Raw genomic sequence first — 18,086 nt, forward strand, 5'->3', positions numbered from 1 at the left:
ATAGCATTTTCAAATGTTTGTTTTTGTTTCTTTCCCTTTTCCAGAAAACGACACACCCCAGCTTTAAATTACAAAAATAATGAACTAATTACTTCATTTTCAGGTCAGGTCAGACATTTTGACTTCCCTGGATGGAAATTGGACCAGCCTGTGTGCATATTGGTTCACTTTCATTGCAAAATGCCTGTTGTGCAATCTGTATTTGGTGCTCACTGTTGCACAGGGGCACTTGAATACAGCAAAGCCATTGTCAAAGTTATGAATAACACGTGTGCCTCTCCCCCCTGCTATGACAACTCAAAATGTTTGCTGTGAAAAAGGCCAGGAGCCATCGGACATAACTGCAAACATGTCTGCCATGATGTGGGAGAATCTTTTTAATTCAGCTTACATAAACTTGAAGTATGAATTAATCACTTGTTTGCCTTCGTGGCAGAATTCAGAGCATTTGGAGGGTTAGGGCGGTTGTAAGACACCTTCCTAGCTTCAATACGCCCTCAATCTTTTGATTGTTCCATTAATGTTTTGGCATTTATCTTGACCTTTCATACTATTAATAGGAGAAATGTAATTAAAGCACATGCAGAATACATCTGTTCACCTTGGATAATTACCATGTTTCTATTCCAGGGAAAGAAATGAAAAGATTTAATGTGCTCAGCTGAAATGAGTTTTAATGGGAGGCCACTCTAATGCTTAATCATAAGAAACATTTATTTGTACAATTTACTCAGAACTAGACATGTCTGAATGGATATCCTGAAGCTCAGTTAAAATGGGACCAAAGACAAACCTCTACATTTGTTTTACTGAGTATATTCGGTTTGATTATTGTTCTTTTAAAGCATTTAAAACTTGAAAGTTAGTGTAAGTCTGCCTCGCCAAGTTGGCATGACAGAGACGGAGAGAGAGAGAGGAACATCTGTCAGATTCTGAGAAACCACTCCTTTTCCCAAAAAATGCCTGTTCATGTTGTTCATATTTTCCTTTATGAAAACCGAGTCAATCTGTTGATCAAAGTTGATCCGTGCCCCAGTAATTTTGACTCACTGGCGAGTAATGGCTTAAAGGCTCCTGGTGTGCTGCTGTCTCTGTGATGAGCAGTTAGACCACAGTTTGTTTCTTACCGGCATTATGTAAATGTAACAAAGCACAGCAGGAAGAAATACATGTTTTTGAGAACTTGGTAGATTTGACTTCTGTCTTATTTATCACAGTTGTCACATTTTAACACTCATTTCAAACATATCCATTTTGTGTCGTATTTGAAGTTTTTGGCACAACGGTCAGTGCTTTTTTTTCTGTTCAGGCAAAATGGGATTGCACTTCACTGTCTGAATATATTATTTATTTATTTTGATCAAACTAATGCGGGTAACACTGAAGTTTGTATTTGTGTGTTTTTGTCCTGCATTTGTGTACAATTATTGATAAAGAGGGCTCTGGGAAGGGCGGTCACGATCATGAAATTTTAGTTGACGATTATTTGTCATCCTAAATATTGCAATTAGCGATATCATTTTCTTTTACTGTTCATTTCATTTCATTATAGTATAAGCCTTATAATAGTTTAATGATACACCTTGAAGATGATGATTGAACATTGGGACAAACACGTACAAACGACATTTCTGTTTGCTTTTTAGGCTTTGTAACCAAAAACTGCTCAGGGCAGATATTGCATAGATAACTACTTTAAAATACAAATCTCATTACTGAAACATAGAAAGAAATTAGGTATCAATAATCAAAATAAACAATGTACCATGGGGCCGCTAATTCTCCACTCATGTGCCCTTAAACCACGGCAGAAGAAGGGAGCGCAACCAAATGACATCAGTGAAAGAGCGACAGTCAAACCTCAAACACCAGTTGAATGGAAACAATTCTAATGATTAAGCAAAATAGCTGCGGTCAGATGAAATAATTGCAATCAGGCGATTACGTAATAATTGTGACAGGCCCAGATGTGGGATGAAATTGCACAGTGTGCAGAATTCGGCTCTTGAAGGTCACAGGGTGCACGTGGCGTGAAATCGAACTAACTGTACTAAACTGAAGTATTTCTGTCCACTTCTCAAGGATACAACGTACTTCTTGTAAAAATGCCTTGCTATTAAAGTTATGTTGTGACAGCCGCAGTAAAACCTCACAAAATAGCATTTCCATTTTGCTGAGGAAAATTCCTCCAGTCGATCCCAGAGAGATTTTCTGAAAGGTCCCGGCAGAGGACTCGCAGACATGTTGGAAGAACATGAAACAGTGGTCGTGGCATGTGGCTGTAAAAGTATAAGGAAATCTGCACATCTCCACAGTTGGAAATCAGTTCAAATGCTGAGCTCTTGGAAAACGGAAAACCCCCCCAAATTCAATAGTTCCACTATGCAAGTAATAAACAATGAAGTGATTATTCTCTAAAAGAGAAGCCTCGCCACATTATTACGCCTTTCTATTTTTATGCATCTCTAATAACTCCCATATGCATCACAATCATTTTACAGCAGCAGTGGGGATTGGTTTGAATTAATGACTTGGAAAAAGATGTCGGTAACCTTTTAATGTGCAGACTGTTGTTGGATCTCACTATTTGGTATTCCACAGTGCACAGAGTTGTGTTTTTGCTGACTTGCAGTGAGACAATGAGAACGTCGGGCTCTGCTCGAGTCACTGTCGGGTCACCTCAATGGAACGCTTCATTACATGCATATCAGACATGCTGTGATTTCAGAGACAGACACTGAAATGATAGCGTAGCTCTCGTACCTCGAGACGTCTTGACAGTCTGTGGTGAGTTGTGGCAGAAAGATGTGGCGATTACATTTGAGAGGAGACTGCAGAGAGGAAAATGATGACAGAGCGATGGATGTGATTTTACTTTGGGTTCCTGATGGTGTTAAATGTGTTTTGTTGAATGTTTCTTTGCAGAAGGAATGATACTGGTTAAAGGCAAGCGCAAACGTGAGCGTCGGTGCACTATAATTATGTGACCTTTTTTTTTTTTTTAAATGATGTGATTCAACTTTGTTTTATGGTTTTACTGGCTACTTGCACAAACGGATTGAAGCGTGACACTGTTTCACAACCTGTGGAAAAATGGGGAAAGGATGTAGTGGGAAAAGTCCCTTCCCATACGCAGCCCTTTCATCATGCTTGATGTTAACTCTTCCAACATCCTGAACACGAGTGCGGACAGCCCCGTAATTTACTCCAATTTGTTCATCATGTTTAGTAGAGCTTTTAATAATTAACAGTAAATTACAAATTATGTGGCATGGCTAGCTCCCTGGTGGATGGATCTGTTTGGCTCAGTAAAAGCATAAAATGTTTGTGGTTAAGGCCCCCAGCGAAAAATGTGTACGGTGGTTTCTCTTGGTATGACTACAGTTACTCATTCGATGAGGTGAAATGTCTTTGTGGGAGCACAGGAAAGTTGAAAACGGCACAAGGACACAGACTTTTACAGATGTGAAACAACAATACAGGCCAGTTTTAAGGTTCAGGTTTGAAGGCTCAGGAAATGTGGTTCTTTTTGTGCTGAGTGAGCACTGTGTCAGCTCAAGGTTTTCCATGTTAGTTGAGGAGTGGGGGCTGAACAGGCCACCCTTACTGAAGGTTTTCCATCGTGGTGAGTCCTCAGACGCACACGGCATCCAAAGAGTCTGTCGTCTCTGTTTATGGAGACGATGAAATACCATCCTCTGTTTTACCACGATTAGGCTAATTGACAAAGCAGACTTAAACTGGTTTTAAGATGTAATTTCTATGAAAAAGTGTTGACCCTATTGGGAAGACCGAAGGATTTGGTACAAAGTGCCTTTTACCGTACATCCATCCATTCCATCCATCTTTAGTAAAACCACAGCTGACAAAAGTGACAGTCACTGTGATGGATGTCTTCCTTTGTCCCGTCCACAGCCTTTTTGTCATGGGGAAGAACTTTAGTTTTTTTTTTAGCTTTTGGCTTTTAGCCAGATTTAGCAGTCAGTGTTTGTCAGTTTAATGCTGGACAAGTGTTTTGGCCACAATCACATAAGCATACATCTTTACTTTGGCAGCACAAAAGACTTGTATGGTACATTTTGGAGCAGAGGAATTTAAATAGGACATAGAACGTTTTGCTCTGTCTGTAATTGGTCTCTTAAGACAATCTCAGATCCTCTTTAAAGTTGTCAGTCACAGAAATTCACACAAAATTGATTTCAAATGCTCTCTAAACTGTCAAACCTCTTTAAACTTCAATTTGGAGACAATATATGACATTAATGGAGTTTGGTTCATTGCAGTGTAAAGTCATTTTTGCTTCATTTTCCAGCTGTCTTTGGAAATGTCATCGACACATCGTAAAGTAAAGGTGTTTTTTTGCTGTCAGTGGAGGGGACTGCTGGATGCATTAGTTTTACAAGCCTGTCACATTTCATTTTTCAGTCTCTGGGATGCGAACTCTGTATGCAAATGCTGCTTGATAGTGTTCGTGGCAACATGGTTTTATGCAACCAGTTCTCGCCTTTGTGATGAGAAACACTTTATGTACTTATTCATCATGTTATTTGTTGTTCAAAAATATGTCCTATTTACTGATGTTTTCCAGGCAAGTTGTTGAATTTGTCAAAACTAAGACTGTGCGAGATGGACAAAATCAAATATCTAGCCATTTTTTTTTACCAAATACCTTTATTGATTTTTGCACTGATATTGTAGTGATGACTATTGTTGCATTCACAAAATATTTACATAATTCGATTTTTGATAAATAATCATCAGTAATGCGGATATGACTGTGTAAAAGCAAATAATAGAACAGCTAGAACAGTCTTGTAGGTTCAGAAAATGACATCACTTTACTGAAATAGACCAGAATTACACCATGTCACAATATTGCAATATCAAACTCTAAGATGGTATTTAGTCTCATATCAGTATAACATACAAGTGAAGTAAAACAAACACAGCTGCAATTACTGCTTATCACCATAGTTGCCATCAAGAGACAGAAACAGAGATCTTTGAGATTGTAGCTTTACATTTTTTGTTTTGCATTGTTTTACTTAGATTTTTGTTCATGATTAATATCCAAAAAAGCATATCTGATATTGTAAAAAAAAAAAAAAGAAATCGATTATCAATGTGTTATAACCTATAAGCTTTCTTCAAGCATGATTCAATATTCTGAGGGAAATGTAACGTTGAACCATTTAGTAATCGTTAGGCCTTTTGGGCTATTTACTACTCAAAGTTGCTTTAAAAAAAACATGTACAGAGAAAATGACCTACATGCTTATCTGATTTACATATTAGATAATAGAAAAGTAAGTTCCTTGCAAAGTGCTAATAAACCAAGGGTAGCTTCCCACAGGGATAGGTGAAGGTATAATCCTAACAGTGAATAGTTTAGCACCTCTCCTCATGAGACAGAAACTTGAAAATAGAAGTGTGATATGTATCACAAAAAGAAAAACACTAAATGTTACCATAATAGAAACCTTCAGCTTTTATCAAGGATCAAACTTGTAAGCCCCCCCAGTGAAAACTGGCAAAAGAGACTGTCGTCACTGAGAGTCAATGGATAAATGATGTTGCACAAGTTAAACAATGTATTTGAGAAGCTTCTTGCTGTCAGAAAATCAGATGGTGTTATTTCAGACTGCACCCCCTTTGTTTTTGTTAGCTTTACAAAAACACGCTCAGACCTAAAATGTTCTGAGCGTTTATAAGCTTTATAAACTCAAATGAAGTTATGACTGCTCACTAACTATACTAAGTATGGTCTTACGCCAAGAGATAGAAAATAAAGAGATAAACACACGCTGTACATATTTTATTGCAACGTAGTAGTGACGTATCAAGTTTCATACATTATATTACAAATGTCTTATGTACAAACGCAATGTGTTGGATCTATTGACATCAATAAACCACTAAATTTATACAGTAAATACAATGCTTGATTCATACAAGCAAATTGGTGGATACCTGTTCAAGAAATTCAAGATTTCAAAACGAGTATTTAAAACAAATGCCAGTCATAAAAGAGAATTTATCTCCTCAAATTTTACTAATGAGTTGATTTAAAAAAAATATATATTTTTGGATCAAACTGTTATTAACATCAGGTATTTATATTAACAGTTTGGGTTTTGTGTTAGAAAAGAAAATGGCACTATTCTGTATAGTACATTTTACTGTAATTAACAAAACTGGCCAGAATATCAAGGCTGTATTACAAGTCAATAAATGTTACTGTTACTATAAATTTACACATTTGAAACATGTATTTAGAATGAAATTAAATGATAGTCACTGGATACATTTCCTGTGTCAACCTCATTTGCTTGTAGGATACTAAATATATATTGTAATGTTCCTATTTCAAAGCTACTCACTCAGATCGAATAAGGCAGTGTCACCTCAGGTTCTTGTTTGCCAAAGTCTATTTTAAATAACTCCTGAGCAATGAGCATGTTTTAATGTCTCATATGTTTAGGGCTGGGTATTGCTCAAAATGTTCGATACTGGTTGACTTTGATACCAGTTCATGAACGAAACTTTTTTCCATACCAATTATATCAATAACATTTTATGAAAATGAAAACTATGTTACATATTATGGTACAAATCTTTTAGTTTTCATGCAGTTTAGAAGGGGAGAGTGTAAACCAGGTCCTTTTCCGTAGGTACAATTAACAGCTGTTCCCTGAATGCCTCACACGCTATCAGTAGATGCTATCCAAAAGCCTCCAGTTACTACAGCGCAAGCCACTTCCACACGTGTGAAATTAAACAATCTAATGTAAGATTTAGTTGAGTAAGTTGAAACAATGATTACGTACTTGGGTAGCCCACCCAAGTAGAGGATATATATATGGGGAGAGCTTGCGTAAACGTAGCAAAAGTTATGCAACTAAATATGAAAACTTGTCAGTGTAGATGAAGTCGAGGTTCTTATATTGGTTCCCAATGACAAGGTATTTTTCTCTAGTAAATAGTACCGATGCAGTTCGGTCAGTGCCATAAACGTATACAATTTCGGTACCCAGCCGACATATGTTAAAGAGTAACATTTTCAGACAACTGAATAATGGAGCGCACATTTGTTGAATTGTTAGGGGAACCAGTATCGCCCTGATGTTTTGATATTGCACTTTCAACATGATCTTTCTCTTTGTCATCTGACTTGGTCTGCCGCCAGTCCATTAAACAAAAAAAAAATATTAGGCCTGTAAAGATTTTTTTTGTGAGAAATACAGTACAGTATATGTTCCGTGGATGATTAGTGGAAGGTGTTTGGGTTTGGGCGGATCATCATAACTACTTTCTTTAGTGAATAGGCTCCTCCTCTGAACTCTGCCCAGTACACTCCATCTTGATAGCGGCTGCGGTAGTGTCCTCCTCTGTACCAAACTCCATTCAGATTTGAATGGGCACAGGAGTTGTACCACCAGCCTCCCTTCTGGTAGTGGGCACAATTTCCTATTAAGATTGGAAAATAAATAAAACAGTTAGGCTGTGTGTATAAACATAGTGGAGTCATTGTTTTGAATCTGCCAAAATGTGCCCAGTTTAAAAAAAAAATGTAACACTGAAATTTGTACCTGTATATGCATCGTGGTCTCTGTCCAGTGTTGTGAACTGTTTGCCGTTATGCCAGGTGAGCGAATCTCCGGCATTGCCATGGTAACGGCCCACCCTGAGCTTGTAGAAGTCGGCTTCAGGCTCCACTCTGAAGCTGGCGTACTCTGCGAACACTTTCCTGCCAGACCAGTCCTCCAGCGTGACCAGCAGTTTGTAGTTTCCCTGGTTAGTCAGCCAGTAGATGTTCTCCAGACCCAGCCAGTACTCGCCGTCAATATTGCCAAAACCTTGCTGTGAAGTGCCATGATAAGAAAAACATTATCAGTACGATTAGAAAATCCTTTCTGAATGCTCTTTGAAAAGCCTTGAACGGTTAGTTTGGATGTCTGCGGGATGATTCAGGGTCGTTGCTCATGCTCTGGAGGTAATTATGAGTTTTAGCTCTTCTGTGGGGTTGTTTATCGTCAGGGAACATTACTATAAATGGACCCTCAGAGTCAAGTTCATGGCTTGCATCAGGTGTCCAGATTTCCAGTATTATTTTATTGTTGAAAACACAGCAGGATGCAGTGCATTTGGTATGAAATTCAACATGCTGCATGCGGTCTTACTCCTTTTTTCTGGCTCTGGTCATACTGTAAGTTGGTTTGGGGTACTTAGAATGGAAACACTCCTCCTGATGAGTGCACAAAGGCAACTTGAGATTTCATGTGGTTTAAATGTTTTTGCTAGGCTCTTGGAAATATATCTGTTGTTGCCCTGAGCTTAAGATTTAATCAGGACCCTTGTGAATTGCTGGCCTGCGAGAACATGTTTTCCATGTACTCCCTCTCCCTGTAGCAGGAGGTTCCTATTCAAAAGATAAAGAAAATGTGTTCCCCTGTGTAAAAATCACGTTTTCCATAGCCCTTTATCAGATTTGTTCTGATGCAATATTCAGGAAAAAAAAAAAAAAAAGGGGTATTTTTCCAGAACATCAGAAATGCAACACAGATGACATTGAGAAATTTGACATTTATGTCCAATATCCTTACGTTTTTATTTTTGGTGTGAAGTCATTTCACAAGACCAATGGATGTTGCAGGAATTACTGAGTCATAAGGCTGTGACTGAGACTACATTAGACACTTTGAAAGCCTAACAATCACCTATTCATTAGCAGTTCACATCTGGTTAGTGTCAAAACACCCTACATAAGCCACCAGCTTCCCTCCAAACTATGAGGTCCTTGATTCGGTGTGAGGTTGTCGCACCTTGTATGTCTCCCAGTTCCTGAAAAAGTTGACAGATCCGTCCACCCTCCTCTGGATCACGGTCCAGCCACCTGGGTCGTGTCTCTGGTCGCACCACACCTGCATAAGCCGGTTGGCATTCTCTGGCTTCACTAGGTACATGCCACTGGCAGTGTGGCCGTCTTCAAGAGCCTGCAGACAATCCTTAAAGGGGCCTAAACAGAAAAATTACAACATGACTTGTACAGCATGTAAAACCCAGTCAACTGCAATAGTGCCTAAAAAGTTAACAATAGGAAATAGGGAAACATCCATGGTGACACAAAGAGTTATTATTCCTGGTCATAGGGAATCCCATTTTTCAGCGGAGGCTCTCATTTTAACAGCAGAATTGACTTTGGCTGCTCCCCACACAGTGGAAATGGCTGCCGGTTGTGCTGCCAAAAGAAACACTGGCATGAGGGCAAAGGGAATCCTGACTGCTCTATGATGAAACGGTAGCATAAGGTTTCAGTATTCCATGATGCGTTACAGTCCAGGATTATTAGTATACTTAGTTCTTTTTGTATTTTATTTTATGCAGACACATCATTTTCAGTGGAGGCACACCTATTAAGCCTCCACATCATAGTTTGAAGATAGAATTTACGAGACTAAATTAATGAGGCCTGTAAATCTGTGTATTTAATGGTTGCTTGTGTTTTTTATGCATTACTACAATGAGCTGTGTGAACTAGCAGGATAGCTTTTACAGCATGTATGAAGATGTGTTGCTTGTTTGCAGCTGGGGAATAAATTTGACCTACCTCTGAGAAGAGCACTAATGCAGCGTCAATCCTGCATTAGTCTGCGCAATACTATTCATGCTATAAATGTTTTGTTCATTTTTTTTGCAAGGACAATTTATTATTGGATTTCATGGTGCAAATCACTGAAACCTTTACCCAAAATTACAAACCGGGCAAATATGGAAAAACACTAATGGGGGAACTGGCTCCCCTGCTACAATTTGCTGTGAAAGTGTTTAAAGTTCCCAAAATTTCACACCTGGTTCGTTTGGCAAGTGGCCCGCATTTCAAAGAGTTTGAGTGCAGCGAGGGCAAATGGAAAGAGAATAAGGGGTCACACAAAGGGGTAGAGGTGAATAAAGCAGTGCAACAGATAAAAAGAGGATGCATATGAAAGAAGAAACAAAGCACTTGTTATTATACAAATCTCTTTTCGAGGTTGTTTTTGGTTTTATGAAATCACTCTGGATGATATCTGTTTCATGACCTGCGCTCAGCCATCTTTTTACTCTCAGGAATGTCTCCATTGAGCAGATACAACCCAGAGAGCTGCCCTGCCCTGCCCTGCCCTGCTCTGTTCTGCCTGATAAAGTCTGCTGCTTTGGTGGAACATATGACTGATTCTTGCCTGGTGCAACTGGAACAAATGACATCACTGACTCTGGGTATCTCGTTCTGTTTGTACTTACCCCTCCCCGTTTTTCGCTGACTCCATCCCTGTGTTTTCTCTCTGTTTCTCTTTCACGTCTATCTCTTCCTCCCTCGTTCTTTTATGCTGTGTAGCTCTCTGTTCGTGTTAAAGGTTTATGTAAGTCTTTGGGTGTTAGTTGCGTGGATGTGGGCAGGAAATTACTTGCCTCCGTTCAAACAATCTGTACAAAGGCTACTGTTCACATGAAGCCTAGTGAAAATGGCAAAGGGTAGCTCAAAATGCCAATGGAAAAAGCTCCCAGTAGTCATGTTCGGAATGGTTTGGTCTTGTTTTTTTTTGTTTTTTTTCCACCATTTTCCACCAAAGAGAAGTCTTCTAAAGAGAGGGAGCGAAAATCAACTATCCACTGCCACCAAGCCCACAAAACACTTTTCACATCAGTTTTTAACTTTGCTAACACGTTCAAACGACCAGTGGGCTCAGGGCCAGATGTACATTTAGGCGCACATATTTACCCTACCACCATTCTTTGTGTTTTTGTGTGGGTTAAATCAGTGCAATTAAATGATATGCATCTCAAAAGGCAGCAGACAACAGCTTTTCTGTTCTCACCATTTGTCCTTTGCTCTGGGAATGTGTGGGTCATATTTAAATTGACTGGAAGAATGGGTACTCAGTGTTGTCTCGTGATTAGTGATTAAACACACAATCTTTTGGTTATGATGGTAACTGGTGTGTTTGATAAGAGTGCATCAAAGACACATTTTTCTATTGGACTTTGCTGGACTCACCAGAGGGCTTGTCAGTGGTGGAGGGGCTGTGTGTACCCGTGGGCATCGTTGGAAGAAGAGGTGGTTGAGACTTCTGGTCACTCTGGATCTCATTGCTGATTGGGTTGGTGATACGTGGTGGAAGGACAGGTGGCTGGTAAGGCTTGTTGACAGGTGGTGATGGTGGAGGTGGCTGAGGCTGAGGCTGAGGCTGAGGCTGAGGCCGCGGCTGGGGAACGGGGACGTGACGGAGAGGAGGTCGACTCTGGCACTGTTCTTCTAACATGGCAATAAGTGTTGATTGGTTTGTAGCTAAGGAAGCCAAGTGCTGGTATTTGTGCTCAAGATCTTTGTATCGACTGGTGAGCTGTTGCATTTCAGAGGTTTGGTTCAGGATCTTGTTCTCCATCTGTGCCAATTCCAGGGCATTGTCTCTCTTTCTAATGATCTCATGGAGCAGCTGCATGTACAGCTGAGTGACTCTGGAGTTCATGTTTCGACTCTCCTTCCTCAGAAGCTTGACCTCGTTGACGATACCTCCGTCCACCTCCACCAACTGCTGCAGGGTCTCGATCTGCCTCTTTTGTTTCTGTAGCTCCACATTTAGCAGCTCTAACTCTTGTTTGTTGACCCGGTTCTCCAGCATGGCCTCCGGCTCCTTGGAGTTGACGCAGATGGCTCCAGTCACTTTTTGTTGAGGCACAATGAAAGTGTAGGAACACTTGTCCTGCTGCTGGTCAGCTGGAGCACGTTTGCTCCTTCCAGTATAGAGAAACTCTCTCTCCAGACCGTCATCACTGCTGTCAAATTCTTGAGTCCTTCCATGGCTGCTGTCCGATGGGCTCCCCTGCGTCTGCTGGATACCACTGGCTAGTCCATAAACTAGAAGGAGCCCCAGCAGTACCATTGAAGGGGGCTCCATGAGTTAGTGTCCAACTCACCAAAGCCTGAAAAGAATGGGTAAGAAAATGAAGAACATGGTCACATTGTCGTGAAAACAGAGGACTGTGTGAGCATACCTATGCTCAAACATTGTCCCTTCCTTTACAGTTAAAAGCCCTCAGGATTGAGCTGCAACCTCGTTTTGACATGGCTTCAATGGAGTCCATCACTGCTATGCTTTTTGAGGCCAGAAGAAGGCTCCCCTGGTCCTATCATTCATTAACTGCAAGAAACAGGCAGAAGCCCCGTGCATACACATCTCCACCGTGGTAGGGGTGGAGGTCAAAAATCTGGGCTACTGAAAAAGATTAGATTTGAAAGGAAATTGCTCACATGACCATTTGAGCGCCAAAATGGCTGCTGCGACTTTCCATGACAGGAACCACATGATATTCTTGTGTAATATATATAAATCAGAAATCTTGTGGTTGCTCTACTTTTCATATCTCCACCGGCATAAGCACACACTGCTGTGAATTGATTCAATACATCTGGCCATGATCCTGTTTTTTTTTTTTTTTTTTTAATTAGGTCTCTACTATCAAAGGCAGTATGCTGTTTGAAACTAATCCCCCTTAGTGGCTCTAAGAAAAATATTTATTTTGTCTATTGATGTACAGATCTCTTTAGTCAGTTACACTGCTTGTAGAAATTTACTGGTTTAGTTTAGTTTGCTGTCCTGGCTTAGGTTCCCTTTGGGTGACTGCCATTGCTCGTTCCTTACACACACAAACACTCCTGTCTGTTCCCCTCTGCAGGCCTGAACATTGTTGCTTATGGAAAATTTGAGACACCAACAGATGATGCCATTCAAACAACTGGTTTGAATATTGATTGGGTTACATCACTCCTGTCTTAACCAAAATAAGGAAATACTCTGTATTCAGACATCGAAGGGTAATTAATCAGAATTTATGTATCCACTTCGAACATGCCTGTTTCCTATTTTGACTGTTAGACTAAAGGCTTACTTAAACCACTTAGCGTGACGAAGTATGATGGATGTTACATAACATTAATCCCTGGTAAAATCTGATATATCCCTGTTTTGGTAACAGTCTCTCTAAAATTCAGTTTTCTTTCTAACAAGACTTTGTGGCACAACCCTTTCCTCAAGAGTTCACAAGATTGAGATGATTAATTGTTTGGTCCAGAATTCAATTTTATTTTTATTTGAAAAATAAGTGCTGGCAGTTTTTTGATGTGGTGTTATTAGAAGCAGACGAGATGGCACTAAATGTTGAGGAGAATGTAACTCCTGTGTAAGGATAACAAGGCCTTGAACTCCTGGGGCACCTTAATTGAAAGCTGCTGTATATAGGATTACAGAGGGGTCCTGTGTACCGCCTCTCCAAAGTCAGAAGGGGCCGGTCTAATCATAAAGCATTATAGAGAAGCCTATATTGCCTGCGTAAGAGAGGCGTCAGGGTTGTCCATTTTACAAGCGCTTCCCTCACACATTTTTCATAGCTTACCTCGGTGCGAAAGATAACCTACAATATAATGTTGAGCAGAAAACTGGGAAGAGAGCAAAAATGTTTTTGTCTTGTTAATCCGGGCGTGCAGCCAGCACATTAGGTTGGAGACATGGAGAAGAGAAATGCAGCGCTCTCCAAGAACATGACCCCTGGCACATTCAACCATTCTCATTTTTATCTGTCTAGAATGTTTAAACACTTTTTTCCTACTGGGAAAGAAAAAAAAACTTGCATAGAAAAGGTCTTCTGCACACCTTTCTCTTACCTAAACTGTCTTTTTGATCGTTGAGCTTGCCAGGAAAAAAAACCCCATGGAATTTGACTGTCTGAGGTATTTTTGTATTCTGTTCAAGCAGCACCTAAAACCACTAAAGAGGAGTGCACTTTCTGTTTCAAATTTACCATGAAACTATGTTCAGTCAGCATAGCATGAAGTCTTTCATGGCACTAATCCTGCTAACAAAGCCCAGGCTCTATGACGTCACCGCTGCAAATGCTGATTGATGCAGAGATTGTAGCGTCACAAATATTTTTCTCACTATGCAAATAGATACTTGTCAGTCATCGTTGAAATTACCTTAAAATCGTATAGATCAAGCCCTGAAGAAATCACTAATAATAGCTTACAAATAAAGCCATACCAAGATAATAGAGTCGCTCAGAGCCTGTCCTTGTAATGGGCTGATGACGGTATTTGGCGAGTGGCTCCTGCGGTTTCTCCCCCTGGAACATGAGATCTGTCTTTGAGAAATGCCGTGTGATTTACCCCTGCTGCAGTGGAGTCCCATTTTGGACGTCGTTAGCCTGGAATCTCCTGCTCTAGGCTTCACTACACTTCAAAGCTGAAGGGGGAAAACTGCTTGCAGCTTGTGATGAAATGTGTGTTTTTCAGTGTATGCGGTATGTGCATGTCTGTGAGGGTTTTTCCGTTAATGTGTGTTTTCAAATAGCAACACTTGCTGGGCTCAACTCTCCCAGGGACCCATCTGCCCTTGCAGAGAGACAGCCTGTTATTAACCCATCGGCTGGAGGGAACAGGCCCTTCTTCGGGGTCTCCGTCTTCGCTGTTAACAACCCCTGTGCCTCATTATTGTCCTAAAACCAGTTCACTTAGACAAACTGCTATTGACCGGCCAATAGCTGCAGAGATTGACTGTTGTTGAGAAGTGTCACATACATCTGCTCTGCTCAGGGCCTAAAACAATTGACTGAAGTGCAGTGAATAGCCCCTCTCATTGTATTATGATTGGCAGCTCCTCTTAGGTAATTTCTTCAAGTCTGCTTCACACCAAGATGTTTTGGTTTTACTGTCTTCAGGTGGCAAGTCTGTGTTTACACGACTCCGCCTTCTGGATTTTACTCAATGTTAAATGAAGTGTGATAGGCGGGTGCAGCGGTTAGGTCACCGTGTCTCTGACCAGCACTGCTCTCCAGCCTTTTTGGTCATGCTCAGCACATATTAATTAGAAGGTGGGCAGCCTTGCTCAGCCTGGCTGATGTCTCTCACCCCAGCCCCTCTCATTTCAGCATGAGCAGGGCATTCCTTACATTCTTCGTCACCTCATTAGAGTGAGCTGCCATACTCACATGGAGAGTCAATGGCAGTGGCAGACAGAGAGAGCTAGATCCTCTAGATGTAGACCACAACCCCCTCTTTATCCCCGCCGTACCTATAAGACATACTGTATCTACTGACCCAATTCATTCTCGGTGTCCTACTTTCTGTGTGAATGCTTCACAATCACTTCATCATCCTTCACAACAGGAGATCACAACAGGACTACACAGCACTTCATTCGTCGGTAGCCAAAACGAAGCGCACACTTTGCAGGGCGGCTTTGTGCTGCATGTTCAAATTAGCACCAACTCTGCTGAGAACTGGCTGAGTCTCCTGCATGACACCCAATATGTGTTGGATCAGAGTCAAATTCAATTTGCTCATAGTAATCTGCACTATTACTTTACCTTGAGGGTAACCTCATTCTTTCCTCAAGCATGTAATCCTTGTAGGCGTGGAACATGACATTTGTAACATGATTAACCTCCACTCTACCTGCGCAGTGTGATGGTAAAAAAAAAAAAATGTAGATTTTGTTCTGCGTCTCTCGCTGCTTAGTGCAGTTCTGTACCTCGCTTGTGATCTCAGACAGGGAGGCAGAGGGTCTTGGGAATTGTTTCGATAAGTTTCAGCATTCTACCTCAAAGCCCCCTTATCCAAACACCAGTCTGGCAACAGAAACAAAGACGGGATTCAACCGCTTACTTCCCTGGCCTCTTGAGTTCAGGGGAACATCCTGAATCTGCATCTCCTCGACATAATAAGCTTATCTTTTTGAAAAAAAAACAACAAAAAAAACACGTTTTAGAAGTGAATAGTTTTTTGGGAATAATAAGAAAGAAATTTTGTTTTCAGCATGTATCATACATGGCGCTTGCTGCATATAACATGCTTCAGACCTTCTTCACTGCCAAAGTGTCTTTATATTACACTTTTGGGGTTCTTTGTTTTGACAAGCTGAGTGTTTTTTTTTTTTTTTTTTTTTTTACCAGTAGCAAAGAAGCACTTTACTAGCCTCAAAGGCTCACTCTCCAGCATCCCCCTGTGCTGAATTAACCCCCCTTGGCCAAATCTATCAGTCAGAGTGCAGTTACTCATCATAAAGTAGAATTACTGCTTGGCACCAAACAGTGAGTCAGACAACAGATGCTGTATGACGGCAGCTGAATTTAAGATTATTATTTGAAGTACAGCGGCTTCCTTCAGAGTGAACATCCAAAGTCTGACTTCAGTTTGTCTAACAAAATGACAGAAGTAAGAGCTCAACTAAAAAATGAGTTGATTAATTCTGAGCTCACTAAAAACTTGTCTCACACCAAGAAAAGGTCAAAATTTTTGCTCTGTAAGATTACTTGTTACAAGTGAGGACAATTCATAAATGCAGTGATCTGAGGTTAGTTAGTTAATGCACACATGCACTGTCCTTGTTAAAGAGATACAAATATAAATGAGACAAGCTTACTTAATGCTTACAAGATAACTGCACAGTACTGATGAGGCTCCCTCAGTTGCCTTGCCCTCCTGCCAGAGCTGTTTGAAGATTCTCTTGGTAGAAAGTCATCCCAAGTGTGTGAAAGCTGCACCCCTGCGTCTTCCTCTCCCCCTCTTTGCGCACTGCCTGTCTTGTTACACACTCTTTGTCACCTTAGTCCATTCCAGCTGTGGAGAGGTAGTGGTGTTTTAAAGCCTGTGATTAAAAGACTGTCATTAGCCCCAACAGAAGCTCAACTTGGCAGACACTCTTCAGCAAACATTCAGTAGATTGTTCCAAAATCCACCTGAAAAAGTTGGAACACCTTCAGGAGGCAACTGTAGATGGATGAAGGAGGTAGTTTCCTGGTAAACGGTGAGAGTCCAGGGCAGGATGTGTGCTGCCTGTGGCCTGTTAAGAGAAGACTGTCACTTTTCTGTGGGCCGAATCCATCACTTCTGCCTCACAGCTCTAAGAGGCTGTCTCTCTCAACTGCACCTCTCTCTCTCTCTCTCTCTCTCTCTCTCTCTCTCTCTCTCTCTCTCTCCCTCTCTCTCTTTCTCCTTGGTGCTTTTAAATGATGAAAAGTCCTCTAGCAGTGTTTCAGTAGGCAGAGCCTCCCCCTCTCCCTCAAAATGAACACATTCTTGTTTAAAGCAACAGCCTTCTTTCTCCACCCCTCCTCCCCATGGCACAAAAGAGATCCGCACAACACAAGCTACACACACACACACACACACACACACACACACACACACACACACACACACACACACACAGGCACGTGTGTACTACTCAAATTTCCAATCCCCTGCCCCCTGACCACTGGTTCACCACCACCACTATTTCTGGCTTGGGTTGCATGGCTCTTCTAGTGGTGGACAGCAGTGATGTCACACTGATCAGATCCTAATTGGGCGTGAATGAACACTTGTCCAGAGAGAGGGAGGGAGAGAGAGACAAAAAGACTGGCAGACAGGAAGCAGATCCAGGTATTTGACCCTGGTTTATAGTCTGGAGGTGATCTTTCTGAAACCTGCTGGATCTCTGCAGTATGAACTAAGTCCCACTGCAGAGTGGCTAATTATGCTATGACTTCAAAAGTGGTACTTGTGTCCATGTATTTTGGTGGACAAGAGGATATGAAACACGTCTTGTCTGAGCATGGACAGTGCTGCCAATTCCCCAAGCAAAGAGGGGGCTTTTGGTTCTGTTGCCTTTTTGGCTTCTGTTTTTGTGTTGTCTTCCTGTTTTCAATAAGAGTCATGTTTTTGCCCAGCCAATAATGTTGTCATTGGGTTTCCTATTTCTACGAAGATTATATAGTATTTAATCATTTTCAAGTCAGAGCAAGGTTCAGCGAAAGTTCAGATGGCTTATTTTCATAGGAATTTGCCCATTTCTAGGAGCTATTAAAATTATTTCTTAATCTGGTATTAGCTGCTCTGTAAACTATTGAAATTAAATTGTTTAGACCCAAGTTGTAGTAGCACCAGGAGGGCAACTTTCTCAATCGGTTGCTTGTTTTTAGCCTTTTATTTTCCCTAGCAAATAAAATTCAGGCATCATTTCTGCACCTTCAAAGTAGTCATCTTATTATGCTACCATTTTATTCTACACTATATG

The 18,086-nt window shown here is 40.9% G+C and overlaps 1 protein-coding gene across 5 annotated transcripts; it reads right to left on the reverse strand.

Moving 5' to 3' along the window:
* Positions 1-5,800: 5,800 nt before the first annotated feature.
* On the reverse strand, positions 5,801-17,077 carry angptl2b (angiopoietin-like 2b). Of its 5 annotated transcripts, none has more exons than XM_069138855.1 (6): positions 16,768-17,077; positions 16,463-16,648; positions 11,033-11,958; positions 8,823-9,016; positions 7,590-7,860; positions 5,801-7,467 (listed from the first exon to the last, which is right to left on the reverse strand). In XM_069138855.1, exons 3-6 carry the CDS (start codon positions 11,931-11,933, stop codon positions 7,268-7,270), a joined length of 1,566 nt encoding a protein of 521 aa, XP_068994956.1. In that variant the 5' UTR covers positions 11,934-11,958; positions 16,463-16,648; positions 16,768-17,077; the 3' UTR covers positions 5,801-7,267. The 5 variants fall into 5 exon arrangements, with proteins under 5 accessions (XP_068994956.1, XP_068994955.1, XP_068994957.1 ...); XM_069138854.1 differs by having other exon boundaries at positions 16,463-16,676; XM_069138856.1 differs by lacking the exon at positions 16,463-16,648.
* Between the last annotated feature and the right edge of the window lie 1,009 nt (positions 17,078-18,086).

This window comes from Embiotoca jacksoni, unplaced genomic scaffold, assembly GCF_022577435.1.
Source record: "Embiotoca jacksoni isolate LCO1_2020_lvr unplaced genomic scaffold, fEmbJac1.0.p SCAF_8, whole genome shotgun sequence".
NCBI lineage: Eukaryota > Metazoa > Chordata > Actinopteri > Embiotocidae > Embiotoca > Embiotoca jacksoni.

What these genes read in the sequence shown, in the direction of transcription:
- angptl2b (XM_069138856.1), bottom strand. Translation starts at nt 11,933, where the DNA reads ATGGAGCCCCCTTCAATGGTACTGCTGGGGCTCCTTCTAGTTTATGGA. An exon ending in CACCACTGACAAGCCCTCTG is followed by an intron (nt 9,017 to 11,032) that starts GTGAGTCCAGCA and finishes TTTTCTGTTTAG; the next exon opens with GCCCCTTTAAGGATTGTCTG. An exon ending in GGAACTGGGAGACATACAAG is followed by an intron (nt 7,861 to 8,822) that starts GTGCGACAACCT and finishes GGCACTTCACAG; the next exon opens with CAAGGTTTTGGCAATATTGA.